Source organism: Mycteria americana, chromosome 14 (assembly GCF_035582795.1).
Source record: "Mycteria americana isolate JAX WOST 10 ecotype Jacksonville Zoo and Gardens chromosome 14, USCA_MyAme_1.0, whole genome shotgun sequence".
Lineage (NCBI taxonomy): Eukaryota > Metazoa > Chordata > Aves > Ciconiiformes > Ciconiidae > Mycteria > Mycteria americana.
Genome location: NC_134378.1, coordinates 16182305 through 16202344, shown reverse-complemented (window position 1 = coordinate 16202344; position 20040 = coordinate 16182305). Strand labels below are relative to the sequence as shown.

General features: G+C 54.1%; 1 protein-coding gene across 1 annotated transcript; it reads left to right on the top strand.

Annotated features, from left to right (window-relative positions):
* The first annotated feature begins 3472 nt into the window (after nt 1-3472).
* EEF1A2 (eukaryotic translation elongation factor 1 alpha 2) lies at nt 3473-18325 on the top strand. The gene is made up of 8 exons (XM_075517380.1): nt 3473-3614; nt 5055-5277; nt 9021-9200; nt 10273-10569; nt 14803-14953; nt 16409-16665; nt 16752-16986; nt 17978-18325. Exons 2-8 carry the CDS (start codon nt 5134-5136, stop codon nt 18103-18105), a joined length of 1392 nt encoding a protein of 463 aa, XP_075373495.1. The 5' UTR covers nt 3473-3614; nt 5055-5133; the 3' UTR covers nt 18106-18325.
* The last annotated feature ends 1715 nt before the right edge of the window (nt 18326-20040 follow it).

Genomic DNA, 20040 nt, shown 5'->3' with positions numbered 1-20040 from the left:
GGGTTTAACTGAAATGGGAATGCCTGTTTTAACGTGCACCAGCTTTGACACTTGGGATTGCCATGGGATGTTGTGTAGATGAGGAGAGGATGGCCAATGTCTTGGTGTTTTGAGCTTGACCACTTCCAGCAGATGGTAAATGCTGAAACATCTGGGCGCAAAGGCTCTGCAAAGCCTCTAAAACTGGTGTGGAAGGAGCTGAAACCCTGACCATGGGAAGAAGGAAACCTAACAGCGTTCACCCCTTCCATAAAGCTGCCCCTTGGAGGACAACTGCTGCCCTACACACTCTCATCTGCTTTACCGACGGCTGTTGCATGTGGCCAGCACGAAGCCCTGCATTTCTTCCTTTCAGGGAAAATATCTCTGTTGCTTTGCATGGGAAGAAGGAAGAAAATAGTGATTTATAGCCATTATAGTCCAGCCCCGACTTTTCCCTGGCGAGAGCAGAGCTTCTGGGGCGATGTCAGGGTAGGCATCCCTCATGGCTGCTGTCTGCTCTGCCTAAACCCCCACCTTCAAAGGAGACCTGATGCATTTTACGGAGACAAAAACACAAGCGCTCAGTTAGCTGAACGCGTTACTCACGGGAAGAAACACCCGCAACGCGAAGGCAAATTCAGGCAGGCAGCCTGGGGTGTTCGCATCCCAGATACATACAAATTACTGCCACTGCGGATTATTCACTCTCCCAGTCACACCGTGCAGGGCCTCTTTGAAAAAAAAAAAAAAAAAAAAAAATCTCAATTATGATGTCTGGGCCAACGGGAATTTTAGCACAGCTTAAAGCATCAGATCCTCACCCAGGGGCTGTGGGGCTGGATGGGGTTGAAGTGATGAGGAAAGGTGTAATAGGCACCTGCCATGCATGTGTGCAGCCTGCCCTTCCCTTTGAGGGTCTCCGTTTTCTTGAGTCATCCCAAATCATTTGGTGATGGGTGGTTTTTTTTTTTTTGGGGGGGGGGAGGAATCAAGCCTAAATAAGAGGTAGAGAAATTGTTTCAGCTGGGACCTGAATCTGAAACCAGATGGATGGAGATGAGGCGCTAAACTTCAGCCGCCCCCGGATTTTGCCTGCTCAGGTCTCTTTTATTTTACGTTGCTGAACATTTAAGGACAGATTGCCACTATTTTCCAGGAGGGAAAACAGTTCCACTCAGGCATTGCAATCGAGCTTGATGGTCCACAGGGCCCGCAGGTGCTCGGTGAAACCCTTTTCTCCGGTCACCGGCCGGACCTGGGCACGCAGCTGTGGCTTTAAGCTTCTCGGAGGCCGGGCGTAAGGTGGCTTAACCGAGCCAAGATTAGCCAGGTCCGACAGCCCTCTCTCCTACTCCTGTCCTGTACTATTTATAGTCCAATGGGCCATCAAGCTCTGTTTCACTGTAGAAGTAAAGCACAGTGCACTGCCCCTTTTTCTTTTCCCTGCCTGGGAAAAGGGGTGAAAATTCAAATTCTCTTTACTGGAGAAGGAACGGAGAGAGGAGAGCTCCATCATACACTCGCCTGGCCCAAGTGGCAGAGAGACCTGGGATTTACTCCATCTCCGTGAAGGCTGAAGTCTTCATTAGCAAACGCAGCCTCTGCCCCGCTGAGGGCAGTTCCCAGCCTGCCCGCAGCCCTTGTATAAAAAGGGGAGATTATTTCTTGGCAAAGCACTAAAATAGGGGTAGGAAGAATAAGGGATTTATATACCCATCCCTCCTACGTGTTATCGCACTTGGTGTCCATCCCCGGCACATCCAGACCTGGGGTAACGCTACTGCTCCTACCCCAAAACAAGGCTGGGGCAATCCCTTTAAACGCTGTCTTAGAGCCTTCCTCTTGGAAGTTTCTTTTTATTTTTTCTGGCACTCAGTGCATTTTATGTTGCACAAGGAATGCTGCATAAAAGTAAAAGACATCTTTCCTATCGTATTTCTAAGAAAATACCAATGAACTATAACATTCCTAAAAAAATTAAGTCTCCCTTTAAGCATTAGTGAGAGGTTAGTAACATTTTAATCTACATGATGTGTAAGTTTTTAACCCTTAGACTATGAAGGTAAGAATACCTTCATAAGAGTACCTAAGAATACCTGATTTAGCTGTTAAATCCATTGGAAGGATGGTCTGGGCCATAAAATTGGCCTGGACTATTACATAGCTTCATTCAAAATTAGCTTTCTTTTGACCTATATTTGGCTTTGGGACACAGAAAATTTTGCATTAGCCTTGTAATCGCACAGCTGACACAAGTATAAATATTCTGACCACTACATGTTATTTTTTTATGCAAAGAAAGTTTCGTGGTATTACCGAAGGAGATTACTTATGGTTTCCTTGTCCTCCTAGGACTTGAACCCCATCTCCCTTTAAATGAGATGATGTTAATAAACTACAGCTTCTTGAGCAGCCAACATAAGTGTTGCAGGTACAGAAATCTGTTTTGCTCTATTTGTCCCTTGCTTTGCTGTTTGCTCCTGGGCTAATGCATTTCCCCCGAGGCAGAAATGCGGGTCAGGGCCGGGGGGCTCTGCCCAGGGAGGCGTTTGCCCCGTGTGCCGTGCGGGGACCCCTCTCCTCCCAGCACGTGTGGGAAAACAGCCCTTCTGCACCACTGGCCCCACTGGGGGCAGAGCAAGGGCTGTGCTACTTGGTGGCCCTGGGCCCCTGTCCCGTGCCAGGTCTGTCCCTTCACCCCCAGGCTGCCAAGGGGGACCCATGGGGGTCCAAGCCCCACTTGGCCTCCATCTACCCCACTCCCCCTGGACCAGGATTTCCATCATTTCCCTTCTCTTCCAAAAAGCCCTTCCTTCCATCTCCCTCTATCCCTCCATCTTCCTTCCATCCTTCTATCTCCAATCTCTCTTTCTCCCCCATCCCTCCATCTCCCTCTCATGCCTTCATCTTCCATCCCTACATCTCTCCTGTCTCTCCATCTTTTATCCCTCCACCTTCCTCCCATCCCTCTATCTTCCATCCTGCTGTCTCCCTCCACCCTCTGCCTTCCATCCTTCCATCTTCCCATCCCTCCATCTTCCACCCCTCCATCTCTCCCCCACCTCTCCATTTCTCCCATCCCTCTGTTTCTCCCATCCCTCCATCTTCCTCCCATCCCTTCCTTGCCCATCCTTCCACCTCCTTCCCATCCCTCCATCTTCCACCCCTCCATTTCTCCCATCCCTCCATTTCTCCCATCCCTCCATCTTCCATCCCTCCATTGCCCATCCTTCCACCTCCTTCCCATCCCTCCATCTTCCACCCCTCCATTTCTCCCATCCCTCCATCTTCCTCCCATCCCTTCCTCGCCCATCCTTCCACCTCCTTCCAATCCCTCCATCTTCCACCCCTCCATTTCTCCCATCCCTCCACCTTCCCTCCCTCCCAGCCCCGTCCCCCGTGTCTCTCCCCCCCTCTCCTCGCCCTGCTCCCTCCCTCCCTCCCTCCTCCTCCTCCTCCTCCTCCTCCTCCTCCCCCCGGCGCGCCTCCTCCTCCCCCGCCCGGTACCGCATTGCCGTAGTGCGGGGGGGCCGCTGCATTGCGCTGCCGCCGTCAATAGGTGGGCCCCTCCCGGGGAGATAAAGCCGCCGGAGCCCAAGCTGGCAGCCTCTGCCGCCCCGACCGCCGCTCCGGTAAGAGCTCCGGGCCCCCCCGGGCCGCGCCGCGCCGCGCCGGGATGGGGCCGCTCCGCAGCGGGGGGGACCGGGCTTTGGGGGGAGGGGGGTGTCGGTCCTGCCCCAGGGGCTGCGGGGGTTCAGTGCACCCCCCCCCCCCGTGTGCTGCGTGTGCGTGGGGTGCTGCTGGTGCTGCCGGCCCCCGGGGTGGGGGGTACCCCCGGGTAGGGAGGGGGAGGATGGGGCTGGGCCATTCCTTCATCCCGCAGGTGCCTCTTCCCGCAGGTGGCAAATAACCCGCTCCCACCCCCCCACCCCCCCCCCCGCCAGCCTTTGGCTCCTTGAGGGGAGAAAAAAAAATAATAAAACAAATTCCCGGTTCCCAAAGCGACCCCGCATCTCGCACCCTGGGTGCTGGGGGTGCGCACGGGGGAGAGGGACCCGCAGCCAGGGCTGGGTGCTGCCGGGGAGCCGGCATCGCAGCGGGGCTGCAAAATGGCCAGATCCAGGCTGGAGCTGTTCAAGGGCAGGGGAGGGACAGGGCAGCCGGGGCTCTTGCTGCCAGGGAGGCTTCTCGTGGAGGATATTATTGCCTGCGAGACCCAATTGCTATTAGAGCAGCAATCTCCTCCTGACCTCCTTTGCTTTTATGGGCAGATTTCGTAAAATTGGATTTTATTAGATGTCAAATTAAAGCTCCTAATTGTGCCGGGTTTGTGTAGCAGCTGCAGAGCCATGGTAACGCTGGGAGATGCCAGAACAGCTCCCCGGATATATCGATTTGTGTTTTTAGCCTCCTCCCTGTGTTTCATCCAGATTCATGGCAGCAAAATATAATAAACTCCCCCGCTGCAGGCTCAGCCCGCTCCGCCGAGCTTTCGGCAGCCCCGCTATTTGCAGCCCCTCTCGGGGGAGCGGGCGAGGGCTATTTTTGTCCGTCCCATTTTGCGGACACCATGTTGTCACCCGAACCGTGCACGGCTTGGGAGCGGCGAGGGCAGCCTGCAGGGATGGGCACCCACAGCTCCTCCCAGAGCACCCACAACATGGAGGAGATGCCCTCGGGTTTGGAAAGACCGAGAAGGCAGCAGTAGCAGCCCTGAGCCGGAGGAAGGTTTTCTGGGGAGGAAGGGCACCTTCGAGGCACCGATGACGTAGCCCTGGGAACTGGGGGTCTCCAGGAGGGCGGTGGAGAGCAAGACGCTGAAAAACGTGGCATCTTGCTGAGACTTGGAGGCTGTACGTGGCGGCCAGAAATAGCCCGGCTGGCCTCCTCCGGGGGCAGGCTGGCTCCGTCCCAGCGCGGGCAGAGCTGCCAGACGAGGCCGGACACCCCCGGCCGGGATGGGGCCCGTGGTCCAGCGAGAAGGTGGGGCGAGGGGAGGAGAGCCATCCCCGATGGGCTGGGAGGGTGCTGTCATGGGGGGTCTTTTGACACGCCTGCCTCTTCCCCTGCAGCCTCCCCAAAAACGCAGCTGCGTTCCCACAGCCCTCCCCGCTGCCGCCCGCCCCGGCCAGCCCCACGTAGCCCACCACCATGGGGAAGGAGAAGACGCATATCAACATCGTCGTCATTGGGCATGTGGACTCTGGGAAATCCACCACCACCGGGCACCTCATCTACAAATGCGGGGGCATTGACAAAAGGACCATTGAGAAATTTGAGAAGGAGGCTGCCGAGGTGAGGAGCCCGTCCCCCGTCCCCCAGCGTGCCCCCCACCCCACGCTCCCACCCGCAGGGATGCTCCACACGGATGCCCCACAAGCGTCCCATGGGCAATACTCCCCTTTTCCTGGTGCTGCCCTTCTCGTACCTTCTCTTTCTCCCTTTGTTCCCATCTCTTTTTTTCCCTCTGTACCCCTGGGTCTTCCTGACTCCTCTGGCCTTGGGAAAATAGGCCATTTGGGCACTCGCCACCCTCTTCTCCGGAGCTGGGGGACTCCCTGCCGCGAGCTGTTAATGAGGGCAGGGGCACGGCGAGGTCTGCACGATGAGGTTAGGGTTCTGGAAGAGCCACAAACCATAGTGCTTCAGGGCATGAAATTCCTTCTAAATATTGTGCAGGAGGAGGAAAACCTGATAATCCTTCACTGCCTAGTGCAGGACTCTCTGAATTTCACCCTGAAGCATCTTATTTCCAGTGCCTGCTGGGGACAAGGTGGAGCATCAGCTGGACCACTCGCTTGATCCAGTTTGTTAAAAACCCCATTCGCATTTTTCTCAAGCATATGGCCTGATGGGTAGCTTGATTGGTAGCCTTTAATATAGAAAAGCTGGCATGAAGCACGAGCATTTAAGTTAAATCCTTTTGTTTAGCTCTTACAATGGTGACATTTGTAGCAATATTTGTGCGTGCGTTTAGCAGGCGCTCACACAGTAAAGCACCACCCAGTACCTATAATGTTGCAAACACAATGCTTAAAGAGGAAGAAATAGTCTTGGGGAGAAAAACGTGAGTTGAAAGCTCTCAGAAATTAATGATGGTAAATTCTAGAGAGGTGAGTGAGCCAGGAAAAGCCTGGCTGTGTTATTGATAGGGTAGATCTGGTCTCTCAGAAGATGGCTTGTCGTCATCGTTCCAGGAATCTTTAATGCAGATATCCCTTGATTTTTTTTATTTTTTTTTTTCTGGACAAGATCCCACATTTCAATGAAAAAAAATGTTTACAGAGCTGCCACTCTTGATTAGGTGTTTTGCTGTCTGTCTTAACCCTTTGAATTTGCCCATAGCATCCGAGCTAAACCACCCATTTTCCTGCCTCACCGTCATCCCTTTTTTCCAGCCCTTTAGCGAAGAGCTTCTTTCTTCATACAAAATGATCTCTCCCCCCTGGTTTAAAATGATCGCTGATATCCCTCTATATACTTCCCCCTTTACCTACAGATCGGATATGGCATGATTAGGTTATTGCAGATGTGATTGCGGCTATTTTAATTGAACAGACACTTTCACTGACTTGCCAGAATACGCGGGGACTGGAAGCTGCTATTAATAGCCTATTGACTGAGCTTACAGACTCCATTTTCTGATGCAGGGCTGGGGAAGGGTTTTCTTCCATTAGGTGGCATTCGCAGGAAATGGAGGCCTGCGTGCACCCAAAAAGCCAACAAAAAAACCAGGGTCTGATATTTTTTTTTTTTTTAAGAGAAAAGAGAAAGGATTTTTTTTTTTTTGTCTTGGGGACAGAGGTAACAGTATCTCCAAAAGAAGAGTTGTTCTATTTAAAAAAAAAAAAAATCAGTATTTGTGGTCTCCAAATAAAGCTGTCGCTCCGCTGGGGTTTGATCAAGGAAAATCAGGCTGTTTCTGGCACTGAACAGGGAAGGTATTGTGCAAAGCTAGATAATACCCTGGTTTTTTTCAACAACAGCTCTGGGTAACTGAATATACCCCGTGAAAGGAGGGAAACTGTTTGCTAAATAAAGGATCTCATTTGCCTTCAAGTTACGTATGATGCCGGGTTCTGGGGGGCTTTCACACGAGATGACCGGCTGTTTGTGTGCGTGGTTGCGGGTGCCTGCGGTAAGGTGCTGATTCCCGCTCGGCTCCCATGGAGAGCCGGGGGTCTGCTCCGTGCCTCAGTTTCCCCATCCAGAAGTGAAGGAACAGGCTGCCGATGGGTGAAAGGCTGTGGGATGTGCTGATTGAGCTCCTGCCCGAGAACTGCTCGTTATTAATGCATTGCACAAAATGCACCGTTCCTTGGTGTATCTCTGCCATTTCCAGCAGTAAAGGAGCACGCTCTAATGACCCCCTCTCTTTTCCCCTGGCAAGAGAGGGGTTTGATGTGCATGCTGGAAAGGGCCAACCTCCAAGCCCCTGCTCTGTCCCCATGCCAGGAGGATGCTTAGGAGCAGAGATTTGATTCTGGATTTTTCCACACACACACACAAAACTCCCCCCCCACCCCCCCCAGCTGCCCTTCCTGCAGGCTTGAGATGGGGATGGGGCATCACCCTTTCGACCTGATGTCCCCTCCTCGGAGGCGGAGGCTTGCCCCTGGCTTTAGGATTTTGCCCGTAATCCTCCCGAGCAAGCTGCAAAGTCATCGCAGCGCTCGGCTGTTACATAAATGGGCCAGCGCTGTTAATTCCTGGTGCTGCCCAGGCACGGGGCTGGAGTGCGGGAGCCGGGGCAGACCAGCCCCCGGGCACGGCACGGGCAGGGCAGGTTCAGATGTGGTGCTGCGTTAGCCTTCTTGGCGAGGAGCGTCACTGAAGCGTTCGCTGCCTGCGATCGGGAAGTGCTTCCCTCTGGATCAGTGATTTATAATTGGCCATAATGAATTTTACACATTGATACTCCAGAAGAAACCACGGTTGCAGAGAACGTCGGGATGGATGGGTGGGAGCGGGGTGTCACAGCTCTGTCTTTGCACAGTGGTTAGAGCCCATTAAATCATCCACAAATGACCTAAATTCCATTTTCCGTCTTAAATAAAGCCTTGGATCTGAGGCCAAGAGCTGATGATCAATGCCCATTAACCCTTTGCTTCGGCTGGGCTCCCCAGACTGCGTGGGCACGCAGTGTGGTCAGCAAGGGGTGGTCTTGTCCTGCCCCATCTCTGCATTGGCAGGATCCTAGCTCAGGCTGGGAGCATCACCTCCCTGCTGGGGGGGAAGTCCGGCTCTCCCTGATGGCACGACATCAAAGGACACCAACCCAAAGGAGAAAGCAGTTCAGAAGTGACGTCGTGGTTTTACCAAGGAATGTGCTTTACCACAGGAGAGAGAGATTTACTGTAGCTAATCTCACCTAGCATGATTTTATGCATGGCTGAGATTGTTGTTGGCTGAGATTTTGGCCATTTGGCAACAACAGTTGGTCTGGCTGCAGCTCACAGTAGCTTTTCATGCGAATTCGCACACTGTGGCAAAAATCAATCACGTTTCTATTCTGCTCATAGCAACCATCTCGCATTTCATTTTCTTTTAACCCGTTCCCCTCCTACACCCCTGTCAGTTATGGGCTCACTCATAGAGCAATGCCCTTTCCCACTAAGAGGCTGTCTCACAGGTTTGGTTAATAGATCAAAATGCAACCGTAAGAAGCTTTCCACCATTGCTGTGTAATACTGTAGCACCATGATTTCCCAGAAGCAGTGCAGGACCATGGCGTTTCATGGGGGAGACCTCATGAGTCACTGGCTCCAGCTCCTCCCCATCCACTCACAAATTCACTTCACAGCTCTTCTTCCAGCCTCTCCTCATCCTGTTGAGGAATGCGTTGAGAGCAACATCTCCTTCCACCTGTATTTATTAGTAAATAGATCATCGCCATTGGATTTAGGGAATTTTGCCTTCAGTTTTTGCGATGTGACCCTCTGCCTCTGTGAGCCTGGGATGTGCCCTGGAGGGTGGGTTGCTGGTACCAGTGCTGTGGGCTTCGGTTTCTCACCAGCTCTTGCCTTTGTGTCGGCCAGATGGGGAAGGGGTCCTTCAAATATGCCTGGGTGCTGGACAAGCTGAAGGCCGAGCGCGAGCGTGGCATCACCATTGACATCTCGCTGTGGAAGTTCGAGACCACCAAGTACTACATCACCATCATTGATGCACCTGGCCACAGGGACTTCATCAAGAACATGATCACTGGGACCTCCCAGGTGAGAAATGGTGGCCAGGGGGTGGGGGGCTGCCAGAGGTGGGAGTCTGAGGTTTGCTGATGAGCCCAGGGCCACGTAGGTGCTATAGGAGTCATTTTGGAGGTGGGTAGTTGAGACAGCAGACAGCAAGTGGTGTTGAGCAGGGTCCATGCAAGAGGCTGGGTAGCACCAGCTCACCATGGTCCTGCACCTCCTCTGTGCATCTGGGAGAAGGGGCCTCCTTGGTCACAGAGACATGGTTTCTCCACCCCATTTCCCCTACTTGGAGGAGGTGGGGATGAATATGGCCTCTCTGGGAGGTGGGGTGCTATGACCTACAGGCCTTTGTGTGAGGGTGTCTCCCACATTGTTTGAGACTCAGCCAACTGAGGTATACAAGAAAATTCCAACAATCCCTTAGGTTTTATTGGCTAAAGGAGACTCCATGGGTCTTTTCTCCTTCCTTTTTCTCGAAACAGCTGTCTTTGTCCCATAAACCACATCACATTGCCAAACTCCATGGTCTACCCTTCCAGGGTAGGGCAGTTTCCCCTCATCGCACTGCAGGACATTCCTGCGTCTCACTGTGGTTGACGGGTGCTGGATGAGCCTCGCTGCATGCCCAGTGACATTCCCATTGTGATGCTGGTTGGGCCAGGCATGACTTTCCATCAAACCCAGGCAGATTCTGCTGTGGGCTCTGGGTACAGAAGCCAGGGAACACAGTTTGCATGGCTGTAGTCTCATCCATCACCCAGGGAGATTATTTGCAAGACTTCAGTAGGGTTTTAGATAAGGCCTTGGCTGTGCATCCCCAGATGATCAAGATGAGGTCCTGGTTAGAGTCATGCAACCTGGAGGGACCCACCCTGGTTTCAACCCATGTTGCAAAACCACGCACAGTTGGCCAGTCTGAAATAACAGAGTTAGGTCAGTTTTGAGGTAGATCAGCAGGGTTACGGGAAGCAACTGGCAGGGAGTCTGCCCAAGCCATGAGTGGTGTTCATCTGGGACTTACTCGAAGTTCTCAGGGATGTCACCAGGAGCGGTGCTCTCTGGGGACAGAAGCAATTCATCAGCTCTCTCCTCCCAGGCTGACTGCGCTGTCCTGATCGTTGCTGCCGGTGTCGGTGAATTTGAAGCCGGTATCTCCAAGAATGGGCAGACTCGTGAGCACGCCCTGCTGGCTTACACCCTGGGCGTGAAGCAGCTCATTGTGGGCATCAACAAGATGGATTCCACAGAGCCCCCGTACAGTGAGAAACGCTACGATGAGATCGTCAAGGAGGTCAGCGCTTACATCAAGAAGATCGGCTACAACCCAGCCACAGTTCCCTTCGTGCCCATCTCGGGCTGGCACGGAGACAACATGCTGGAGCCCTCTCCCAATGTAAGTGTGTGCGTTGTGTTAGACTTTTCCCCTCATCCCAACTATCCTGATCCAGGCTGAAGCTGACCTCCGTGCTCTGAAAACCACAGGCATGTTTCATGCACCCTTGTGCCTAATGGCCCGCGTTGTCAGCATGGATGTGTTTGTCACGTCGCTCTGATTGCGCGGAGGCAGGATGAATGGGTGCACTGTTCATGGGCACGCTGGTTGCTGTACCGTGGCCAGACACCCCATCGGCTAAACATGAGCATCTTCAAGAGATGATGGCTTTGCTTCTAGGATGTGTTTTGAAGGTTTCACATCATCAGACCCATGGTGACATTAGAGCCATCCGCAGCAATTGTCACTCTCAGCAGGAATATCGTGGGGGTTTTTAGGGCATTGTTTTCTGAGGGAAATAACACGATCTGGTCGCAGGCTATTAACGGCTCCCACCACGCAGCTGGGCTGTCCCGTGTTGGGTATCGGGTGCTGTTTCCCATCGGTGCCGTACGCCGCTGTGACGGCCACACCTCCAGTTCCAGTGCTGGGATCTCACTTCTTAAGGTGACTTTCGTGTGGGGAGGTACCAGGTTTCCCATGCCAAAACCGTGGTTTCCTAGAGCATCCATTTAGGTTTGGACTTTGTCCAGTTGATTTTTACAAGATCTCTCCCTCTGTGCATCAGTGATGGGAATGGTGGGGACACAAAGGCAGGGTGCTCTGGGTGGGCCCTTGCCATTATTTCATATGACAGCAGGAGAGAAAGAAGACCCTGAAGAAGGATGGGAGCTTCTTGGCCAGCAGGCTGCCAGTAGCAGTTGTTACTCTGACACTGTTTTTTTGGAGAAAAAGCTACCCCAGTTTTAGACTTCTAAAGAAATTATAAGCTGGAGAGTTCTGGCCAGAGGAAGGTCCCTGCTCTCCTGCTGGCTTCTGGGTGACCTGGAGCAAGTTGCTCAGACCAGAATCCCCCAGCCATCCCTTGTGGAAGCAACGGGAAATTTGATGCTCGAAGGGGCTTTAGGACTTCGCTTGTGGATTATGGGTCAGGGCTCCATGACGAGGGAGGCCATGTATGAGTATAGCAGCAATTGAGGGAGGTCAGGGATCAGGAGCCTGAGCTAGAGGAGTGCTGCCATGCAGGCTCACACCGTCATGAAACGCAGCTCACAGCCTTGCACGGGAAAGGCAGCTCACTGGAGGCTGGCTTGGAAGGAAGGAATTTTGGGGGGTGCTTGGGAGATTCCTGTCCCCTGCAGAGCAGAGTTGGGATGAAGGTCAGCCGCGGCCATGCCAAACCCAGCCACATAGTTCCTGGGTGCCTCAAATCAGACCGGCTCCAAATGTCAGCAGCTGCTGGGCCGGGAAGATGATCCTGAATAATTCCCCTATTAATAGGCTGCAGAGGGGAGGCACGGAGCAGGATGGGGCTCGCTGGCCTCCTTCCTCTGGATGGGTCTCAGAGCATGTTCTCAACGTGATGTGCTGGCCGAGAGAAGGCAGGGGCCGAAATAACTCGCCCCTCTGCCGTAAGGAGGCAGCTGGCTCCAGGGTGGGCTTCCAGGAGCTGCCTGAGCTGGGGAATTGGGAATAAAGCCTGGCCAGAGGTCTGGATCAGCCTGAGCTTTGCTGGAGAGGGTGCAGGGTCCTCCCCATGCTGTGGTCCCCAGGAGGTCCCCGTCCCGCCTTTGCCAGGACAGCAGCTTGGGACAGACTCCTCTTTCCCATATTGCACCCCATTTAAGAAAGCCTGAGCAGGAAGCCACTGTAGAAATCTCTCCTCTCATTCCTCGCCCGAAAAAGCTCTGATTTTTTTAACTCGTAATTTCTGGCAGGGTTTCACTAAAGCACAAGGCAGTCAAGTGACTTGTCTGTCTGTCAGGGCACTTATCAGAAAGTGGGGATTAGAGCCATGACGTCCCTGCAGCTCCTGTCACCTCCGGGCGAGGGGAGGCGCGGTGGTACGTCAGGCTGGGGCCAGCTCCGCGAGGAAGACTCCAGCCCATGTCCCTGTTGCACAGCAGCCCCAGGCAAACTGCAAAAAATGACGGCTGGGCTGCGCTTGCATCGAAGTTTGACATTTGAGAGCTTTTGGGCAATGGGGTTTTATGTGAAGCCGGCTTTCTGTTGCTGCAGCCGACAGAACTGGGCCGTTCGATGTGGTTTGGGAGCCTTTCACCCCGTGGGATGCTGCAATGCAAACACACCCGGTCTGCGGTGCAAGGGAGCGTGGTGGCCCGGGGCTGCAGCCTCGGTGTTGGGGTGTGCGGGGCGGGTGCGTTGGGATTCTCACGGGCTGGGTAAAATCAAAGGCGACTGCTCTGTAAAACGCGCTTGGGGTGCAGAAGAGTTGGAGCTCAGCTGTTATTTATGGGGACTTGAGCCTGCAGTTTAGCCGGTCTGGCTGCAGGGTTTGGTCAGATCCTGGTTTTGCCATACGAGTGGTAGAATAGGAATTGCTCTTTGGGAAGCAGATTTGGGGAATACATAAGAGAGGTTTTACTTGGGTGGCCCTAGGAGGCAGCACAAACCACGTTTTGCAAATGCTTCTCATCCTGGGGCCCTGCCGAGGTTTCTCAGAGTGAATTTGCTCCCAGAAGGTGTCAAAGCGCGTCTTTCATCTGATTCTTGGGATGTCAGAAGTTTTCTGGATAAAGCATCAAAAAGAAAAAGGATGGCTCTGACAGCCAGGCGTCACGGGGCAGAGGTTGCCATTTCTCCGTGTCCCCAGGCCACGCAGGGGCAGAGGGACGGGAGCTGTGGGCACGCGGGTGGCCGTCACCCTCGAGAGCAGAGCCCGTGGGCAGGCAGCCGCCGGGGCAGCTGCTCGCATGGGCGCCCGCCCGGCGTTTCGGCCCGCGCGACAGCAGGCTGGGGGAAGGTCTGAGTCATCCTGCGCATCACATGCGGCTCCGTCACCGGCTGGATGGATTTATCGTTTCGCTGAGCTGTTAGCCTGATGCTGGGGCCAGCTGCGTGGCTATAGCTGCAGTGCCCTGGGAAGGATCCCTCTGCAAAAGTGTCCTCAGGCTCCTCCTGCCGCTGTCACCGAGGAGGGCAAGCGGTGTCAGATGTGACCCTCCGAGGGAGGCTGACCTGAACACGTTCGATGCAGGTTGAATTCCCTGGCTGGACCCGGCTCTTTCCCTCGCTCCTTCCCGAAAGCGGTGCAGACTGCAGGATGGGAAACCAGCCTTGGCGTAGCCATGTCCTCCAGGGACGGCTGTGAAACCAGAGGCACTTTGGGGGTCTCCTTTTACCCCTAGCCCCAGCCCCATACCCAATGCACTGTGCCGCTGATGTCGGTGCCTAAGGGAAAAGCCACATCCGTAACGTGTGCGATGGAGCTGGGGTACATGGGCAGCGTTTTGACATCTGAGTGGGCAAATATTGTCTAAGCCTCTCTGTGCAGAGGAAGGGGGAGTGACCTTGCAGACTCTGATCTCTGTTTGCTGCATCAGGGTTGTTTCAGACCCAGGACTTAATTTTTCTTGCCGGCAAGCCCCAGGCATTGCTACAGCTTCCAGGTGTGCAGTATCACCCCAAGAAAGCACTGTGGTTCCCCACATCAAATCATGGCCTCTGCTGAGCACATTTCCCTACTTCTCTGCCCCTTTTCTGGCCAATTTTAGCTTCAAGGGTCCAATTTAGGGCAGGAGCAGAGAGCATCTGTGAAAAACAATCCTGCCCCTGTGCAGCCCTAGTGCAAGTGCCAGGTTTCCAGCATCCTCCCAAGCCAGGGTTTAAAAGCCAAACCCTGGAGGGGTGATAGCAGGAGCAAGCGGGGAGAAGGGTCTGGGGCTCTCCTTGAAGAAACTCAGTTTCCAGGACTGAAAGTTGGGCGCTTTGTAGCTGGGACTTGGCTGGAGACCCTGTGGCCCCTGTGCCGTTGTTGCTGGAGGGCAGGATCCAGGCAGCTGGCATGGGAAGGCAACATCCACAGATTGGTGTTGGAAATGGGGACTGTGAGTTTGCTGGATTTAACCACTTCCGTCCTTTTTCTCCTGTTAATGGATGTTTTGCACATTTCTAGGAGAGAGTGGGGAGATTGAGCAAGGGGGTGCAGATAAGCCTGCAGGGATGGTGGAGTGAAAAGAGATCCCCAATCCTCAGATAAAGCCAGGACATGGTTGGACTGACTCCATGAAGGTTGTCCTGGTGGGACGTCTTTCTGGGATCACCTGGATGGTCGTCTCTCTGGATGCTGAGGACGGGCACACTCAGTGCATGTTGTTGCTGCTCTGTTTCCAGATGCCTTGGTTCAAAGGCTGGAAGGTGGAGCGCAAGGAAGGCAACGCCAGCGGAGTGTCCCTCTTGGAGGCCCTGGACACCATCCTGCCCCCAACCCGCCCCACAGATAAACCCCTGCGCCTGCCCCTCCAGGACGTCTACAAGATCGGAGGTGAGCAAAAGCCTTGCCACTCTCCCTCTTCCCTCTGCTTTAACTGGAGTCTTCGTTCCATGGGAATTTGGGAATGACATTTCCAGGTATTGGGAAACTGGAGGCATTGGACTCAAGCTTGAGATAATGTTGGGGAGAAGGGTGTTAGCTCCAGGGCGAAGACCCTGTTTGAGACTGGGCTGTCTGGGGTTGGAGGGTGACATGCCTGAAGGTGCCCAGGGATCGGAGAGGAGCAGCAGGTTTGTGAGCTCTCCCCAGGAAATACGCGATGCCAAAACGGCTGCAAATTTGGGTGTCCCAGAGGTCATGGCTGGCAGGGCAAGATGGAGACAGCAAAAACGTGCTGGGGCCCGGATGAGGGACAAGGCCAGCGGGGAGGGTCACCGGTGAGGCTGGTGCGCGGTGGCTTGGCCGCGGTCTGCCCGTGCTTCCCAAATGCTGGTGTCCATCACCGGCACCTCCGTCTGCCGACCTGGACCATGGCACCAGCCATGTAGGGAGCACATCCGTCAGTGCCTCTCCCTTTCCCTCTGGAGCGGTGATGGGGACACTTTTCTGAGCTATAAATACCCCGTGAGCTCTCTGACCTGCTGGCAGCAGCGGGCAGCCCTGCTGACTCCCCGGCTGCCGGATTAGGCAGGCACAGCCGTTTCCAGCCCTTTTCCACCCTTTTCCAAGGTCGTGTGCACTGCAGAAACCAGGCAGGGATCGAACATGGGTTTTAGCAGGCTTTTTAACGCAGTCTTTTGTTGGTGATGAAAGGAGATGAAAGGTGGTGAGCAGGTCTGTGTCCTCCCTTAGCTCAGCTGGGGGGAAGAGATATGGTTTTACCATTAGGCAGGTCCTTCGAGAGCAGAGACACCGTGGGACGGCGGGAGGTGGAGGCAGCAGGGTGGATGTGGAGGAGCGGATGGGTCTAGCCAACCTCCCCAACCTCTTTTCAAGGTTGTTTCTCTTAATGATTCTTCACCTGACTCCAAAGGTGAGTTTTCCCGACGTCTCCTGATGACACAGGGTGTAAAAGGTCCCCTTCATTTAATTAGCCACCCTCGTTCCTTGGCACAGCGGGGCTTCATCCCATGCTAATGGTGTGGCCATCAGGGAGATGGAGCGTGTTGTTGCGTGCACGCCGTGCGTGCCCAGTCCTCCACACAGGAGGTGCCACGGCTGCTGCAAAGGAAGAGCTTCCAGGGCACGTGGGTTGCTCAGGGCCTTCTGATTCTGGTGTTACTCCTTTTGTACAAAACATTGGGTAGAAAGGACAGACTTGTGGTATTTTTGAAGACCCTAATGCTGATCTTGCAGCTAAAATCTGGGGGGTTTTGTTTTGCAAGAAGCAAATGTGGTCTTTGGTGAAAACCACTGGAGATATCTTGCTTTTGCTGCAGCCAGGCTCCGGCCCAGGGATATGCCAAGCAGGTTACATTTTGTTCTGCTCTGTCCTTGTCTCCGCAGGGATCGGCACAGTCCCCGTGGGCCGGGTGGAGACCGGCATCCTGCGGCCCGGCATGGTGGTTACCTTTGCGCCCGTGAACATCACCACTGAGGTGAAGTCCGTGGAGATGCACCACGAGGCCCTGAGCGAGGCTCTGCCTGGGGACAACGTTGGCTTCAACGTGAAGAACGTCTCTGTCAAGGACATCCGCCGCGGGAACGTCTGCGGGGACAGCAAGTCGGACCCGCCGCAGGAGGCAGCGCAGTTCACATCTCAGGTCAGCAGAGCTGGTGGTGCCACCACGCACGGTTTGTCACCATCCACCGGCTCCCAGCCTTGCCCTGACACTGCTCTGTCCCCTAGGTGATCATCCTGAACCACCCCGGCCAGATCAGCGCTGGCTACTCGCCCGTCATCGACTGCCACACTGCACACATCGCCTGCAAGTTCGCCGAGCTGAAGGAGAAGATCGACCGGCGCTCCGGCAAGAAGCTAGAGGACAACCCCAAGTCCCTGAAATCGGGTGACGCAGCCATTGTGGAGATGATCCCTGGCAAGCCGATGTGTGTGGAGAGCTTCTCCCAGTACCCACCCCTTGGTAAGGGAATGGCTCTTTTGAGGTCTCCTGTGGAGGAGCATGAAGTCTCTACGACTGTAGAGCTCACACCAGACATGCTGAGCCTCTCCCAGTATCCCCCACCAGTTAGACTGGGGAGGGAGCTGAGCATGTTTTGTTGCTCCCCCACATGCTGGGGGTGCAAAATCTGATGCATGAACTTCGTTAGGGCCGATGGGGTGGGACGGGCTCTCTGCTGAGCTGGGTTTCCAAAGGCAGGACTGGGTTTTCCCTCTGGGAGCAACAGGGCCTTTCCTTCAAAGTTCCTAAACCCTGCTAATTTCTGAACGCAGAAATATTTTTCAGCTTCCCCATCTCTGCCCTAAAAGGCCTGTTGTGATAGGACAAGGAGCAATGGTTTTAAACTAAGGGAGGGCAGATTTAGACTGGATTTAAGAAAGAAATGTTTTACGCTGAGGGTAGTGAGGCACTGGCCCAGGTTGCCCAGAGAGGTGGTGGATGCCCCATCCCTGGAAACATTCAAGGTCAGGTTGGATGGGGCTCTGAGCAACCTGATCTAGTTGAAGATGTCCCTGCTCTTGCAGGGGGGTTGGACTGATGACCTGCAAAGGTCCCTTCCACCCAAAGCATTCTACGATTCTATATGACTCTTAAGAAAGAGGGAAGTTTGCTCAGCAGAGGACACCTTTTAACGGAGGGAAGTGCCGTGCTTTCCTTGGATGATGTTGCACATCTGGAAGCTTTAGTAATGCTGGGAGCTTGCAGAAAGCAGATGTGATTTAAGTTTAATAAATAGCCATTTAAACAGAGAGGAGCATGAGGCTAGCTTGGTGGTCAAAGCAAGTGTTGGTGGCTCAGAGCTCGTTCCTGCAGGAACCTGCTCCAAGGACAGGGGTAACAGATGGCACCACGAGTGGTGGGTGTAGATCCCACCGTCACCCACCCAGAAGACCTTAGGGAGGGCAAGGCAGCCGCGTTTCGCTCACGTCCCCCCCCTCTCTCCACCCCACAGGCCGCTTCGCTGTCCGTGACATGCGGCAGACCGTGGCCGTGGGCGTCATCAAGAACGTGGAGAAGAAAAGCGGTGGGGCTGGTAAAGTCACCAAGTCTGCCCAGAAGGCCCAGAAGGCTGGCAAATGAATTGTGGGCTCCCAGTGCATCGCGCAGAAACCATCCCTGACACCAGGACGCTGCCACCGTCTCCCCCGGGCGCATGTGTGCACATCAGCTTGTAAGAGTTTATATGTCAACGACTGGATGCTCACCATTAAGGTCCAGTGGAAATTCTTTAAAAGGAAAAGCATGTTCCAGCGTTTGTGAGGCTTCATGTTAATTTTACCAATAAAACTGGTACAACATCCACAGTGGAAAAAAAACAAACAAACAAACAAAAAAAAAACAAACAAAAAAACCAAAACCAACCAACCCAAAAGCTGTGTGGAGCTGTGTGTGTGCATCTGTCATTGAGAGGGGCTGGTTTTGATGGGTTTCCTGTAGTCCCACGTAGATCAGATGGTGGGGACGGCCACAGGCAGGGCTGGGATGGAAATTTGGGGGAAGGAGGAGAGCTCGGCACCCATATTCAGGGTGTCACCAAGTGCCCAGCCCTTCCCCAGCTCTCACCCCTTGACCAATGCAGGTGTCTGGTCTGATTCCCCCAGCCTAAAGCAGGGGCTGCTCTTATAGCAGCCTGGGGTTTGATATTGTCCTTAACCTGATCAACCTTCCAATATCAATTATCAGGGCCTTTATTATAATTTTTTCCACGCAAAATAAGCTTAAGTTAACCCCCTAAAGTTCGGCCATTTAAAGAGAGAAAATACCATACCCCATGCCTCCTTGAAGGGCTGGCAGCATCGTTTTTATTCTTTATAATACCCCATCATTTTGGGAGAAGTGGCCGAGGCTGCCTTGTCTTCACGCATTTCTTTGCCTCACGCACGGCAGATCCTCCAGCCCTTTCCAGACAACGACAGGAATGTTTCTCCCTGACTGAAGCCATGTGCTGGAGGCCAGACGTGACTCAGGACTCCCAAGAAGCCCCAAAACTCATGGTCTTCACCCAGGATGGTGTCTTGGCTCCCGCTGCAAACTTGCAGCCTGGGGCAAGGTCTGCGCCTCTCCCCCCTCCACCTGGCGTCCACTGTCCCAATCCAAGTGGTTGTGGTTGCCGAATGTTTAGGACTGACCAAAATGCAACAGCTGGGTGCTTTGAGGGGGAAAGGGTGGGAGCACCGAGCGCGGGGAGGAGCGGGAGGTGGTACAGCGGGGCGAGGAGGTGGAGGGAGGAGGTGTGAGGGTGCTTCTTGGGACATTTCCAAGGGACATTTCCTCCCTGGAGGTGGGGTTAGCAGCATGCTGGGGCATCCTGAGGTTGCCTGTGCTCATGACTCAGCTTTTAGGAGAAGCCACAGCGCCGGGAGCGGATGCCATGCACGGGCTCTGTGAAGGATGGCATCATGCATGGTCCTTCCCAGGAGAGCTCGAGAGGCACAAGCATCATTACTGTTTGTGTTGCAGGAGCCCTTAATGATCCTAATTAACATCTGATGCTCTGCAGTGCTAAGTGCCCCCAGGCAGAGCCTCAAGGAGCCAACGCCAAGCTGAATTACAGAGAGCTGTGCACGAAGCCACCGCTGCCTGCTCCCCCAACACCGTCCCCATCCCATGCCCCGGTCTGACAGCGGACAGACACACACCGGCTCACTCAGCCACATTCCCCGAAACTGTGTGCACAGGCCACCGAGGCTCCTCGTCTCTTTTCACACCCCCGGCAGCCACCAGCTTCCTCCGTAGAAATTGATTTGATGCCCAAGGTCTTTGCAGCATTTGGGCTCTATGAAATGCCGTGTCCTTGGCATGCCACAAATTGGAAGGGGATCTGGGGATCCCTCCAGGCACAGCACGACCGCCGAAGAAGGCTGTTTTCCCACTGATAGTTTAATCTCATCTTCTAGCTCCTCCTGCATTTCCCAGCTCCCAAGGCATGTTGTCCTTGAGCCCGAACGGGAGACTTGTACCCTTTCCTGGGTATTTCCAAGCACGGCAGGAGAACATCATAATGTGCATGTTTTT